General features: G+C 57.0%; 1 protein-coding gene across 1 annotated transcript in view; it reads right to left on the bottom strand.

Moving 5' to 3' along the window:
- The window catches only part of GUITHDRAFT_115656 (hypothetical protein), a gene marked incomplete at both ends in the record, with an annotated part of 3,430 nt that extends 1,216 nt beyond the window's left edge, over positions 1–2,214 (bottom strand). The window contains 3 exons of the mRNA XM_005825025.1: positions 254–400; positions 639–1,572; positions 1,700–2,214. Coding sequence (XP_005825082.1) covers positions 254–400; positions 639–1,572; positions 1,700–2,214 — 1,596 coding nt within the window. The remainder of the gene's footprint in view (positions 1–253; positions 401–638; positions 1,573–1,699) is intronic.
- Positions 2,215–2,512: the final 298 nt, after the last annotated feature.

The raw sequence follows: 2,512 nt of genomic DNA, 5'->3' as shown, positions 1-2,512 counted from the left end.
GTGTTCAACCCCCTCATTGTTCCGGGTCCCTATGACGTCCTTCCCTTCCCTACTCGAAAAACCCCCCCCCCCCCCCCCCTCCATCCCCCAACGCCTCGTCCTCGTCCTCGTCCTCCTCCCTTCCCACCTGCACGCATTCCTCGTGATCTTCGAGTGAACTTGTCCAGCCCTCCGCAGCTTCGCCGCTAGCTCCTTCTCCTCCACCTCCTGCACCCTGTCAAATTCCCCCAGCAGCGACCCAGCAGCCCATCACCCTCTTCTCCTTCACGAACTCCCGCGCAAACTCGCACACTTCGCTCGTGGCGCTTCGGATCGTGTCCGTCCTCCCCCCCTCGAAGACTCGCAAGGATGCGCTCTCGTACGTCAGCACCGCCCGGCCCCAGTACCTGGTCGACACCACCTGCCGCACCGTCTAGTCTCAGTTGTAGTCCAGCTGAAGGTGAGCTGGAGGAGGTAGGATGCAGTGGGTCCACAAGGTCAAGAGGAGACAGTGAATAAGGAGGGAAGGAGAAGAGGAGAGCACAAGAGGAGGGAAGGAGAAGAGAGTTAGCAGGAAGAAACGAGGAGGGAATGAGAGCAGAGGAGAGGAGGGGAGAGACAAGGAAGGCTAGGGGTGTAGAATATTTTGCCTGCAAGACAGCCTGGCAGAAGGCGTCAGGGCTCATGGAGCACTTCTTGATGACGTCAGCTCCGAAGTTGCGCCAGTAGAAGGGTCGGATGTCAAAGTCAGAGAGCAGCGAACGAGTCTCCTCCTCCGCCTCCCGCAGCCACTGCTTCATGCCAGGCAGGGCGTCGCACTGCCAGCGGATTGGGGACGCGGAGACAGGAGCATCGGAGAAGGCGAGCAGGGGGCGAGGATAGCAGCGGATGTCCTCTGAGCTGGGGTTGCCGTTGACCATGGCATGCTCGCACATGAGCCCGGGGACAGGAGCGTCAGCGTATGTGTGCTCGTAATGCCAGCCGACCCTCCCGTCCTTGAAGGCGAGGATAGTGAAGCACTTGTCGAACCAGATCTGCCTGCCCCTGTTGTGCAAGCAGATGTTGACATACTGGTGGAGGTCACCGGAGTCAACCGAGTCCTCCAGCAGGGAGACGGCAAAGAGCGCTTCCTCGATCGTCCGGATGCCTTCCTTGTTCGCCTCGTGCGAGTTGACCATCTCCCGGTACATGCTCGCCCACTTGTTCCTCGACAATCCAGTGAGCTGAGAGACGTGGGGCTGAGCATGCCTCCCCTCTCCCCACTCGCTCTTCCCTTGCGAGTCTGCTGCTCGCGTGGCTTCGCGGATCGCCTGCTCGATGCTCGAGTTTGACACTCTCTTGCCTCCCACCTGCACGGGGAGCTTGAACATGCTGCTTCCCACCATCAGCAGCACATGCGCATCGCCATCCTCGGGAACGATGTGCGTCTTGAGCTCATCGCAATCATCGCCCGGGGATCGAGTTGTGCCGAACACTTTGTTCATGCCCTTCATGCAGACAGGCAGCACGTTCTTGATCCTCAGCGGGCGCAAAGTGTTGTGATCCACCCGATGCTTGAAGTCCAGAGCAGACTCGATCAAATCTACAACTCTCCTGCAACAAAGTGTCATGCACTCCACGTCCCGCTTCGTGCTCCTTCTCCCTGAGCTCCAACCACTACAAGCTCGTCCTCCAACTACTGCTCCTGTCCCTCGTGCTCCACCTACGGACTAGACCATACCTGATCGGGTCAGACGTGTACGGTTCACGGAAGATAAAATCCGAGCTGTCGGTGCAGAAGTAGTTGACATAGGTCATGAGAGAAACTCTCTGCCGCAGGTACGCGAACTGGACCCACCAGTCCTCCAGCCAGTTGCTGCACTGCTTCGATCGCTTCACCAGCTGCACTTGAAGATCCTTTCCCTCCTTGGAGCTCTCGAACTCCTTCGCCGCCTCCTCCGCCCGCCGGAACGCTTCCTCGGACACCAATGGACGAACGGATTCCAGCCATTGCTTCAGAGTCGAGCTCAACTTAGGAACCGGGAGGGAAGGGAGCAAACTTTGAAACTCGTCAAGAGGCGGGTTCTTTCCTCCCAACAACTTGAGAGCGAGCAGCGCATGTCGGTTGTCCTTGTACGCATGCTTCAGGGCCCATTGGATCACAACTTTCCTTATCTTTTTTAGGATGTAATACACGAACAGAGGTGAGATCGACATGGCTACTATCAGCCATGTTCTCTCCATCGTCTCCTGCATCTCATCTCAGAACCTCGTATGCTCGTTAAGAAGCAATGAGCAGCCGCAAGGCCGGGATGCATGAACAAATCAATGCCATGTATGGGCAGAATATCAACAGCAGGGGCTGCAGGGAAAGCGGCAACCATCTCTTTGAAAATGCTACAAGGATTGTTCCCACAAACAGAACAGAATGTGAACATCAGAAGTCAGCCAAGCACAGCAGTCGGTAGCCAAGAGACTGCGAATTCTTGTGTCTTCTCTAGTCCCATTCCTCGCCCACCCTCCTCTTTTCTTCATTCTGACCGGCTCATCTGTC

Source organism: Guillardia theta (genome assembly GCF_000315625.1).
Source record: "Guillardia theta CCMP2712 unplaced genomic scaffold GUITHscaffold_87, whole genome shotgun sequence".
Lineage (NCBI taxonomy): Eukaryota > Cryptophyceae > Pyrenomonadales > Geminigeraceae > Guillardia > Guillardia theta.
Note: the sequence above shows the minus strand (reverse complement) of the source record. Positions and strands in the feature narration are given on the sequence as shown.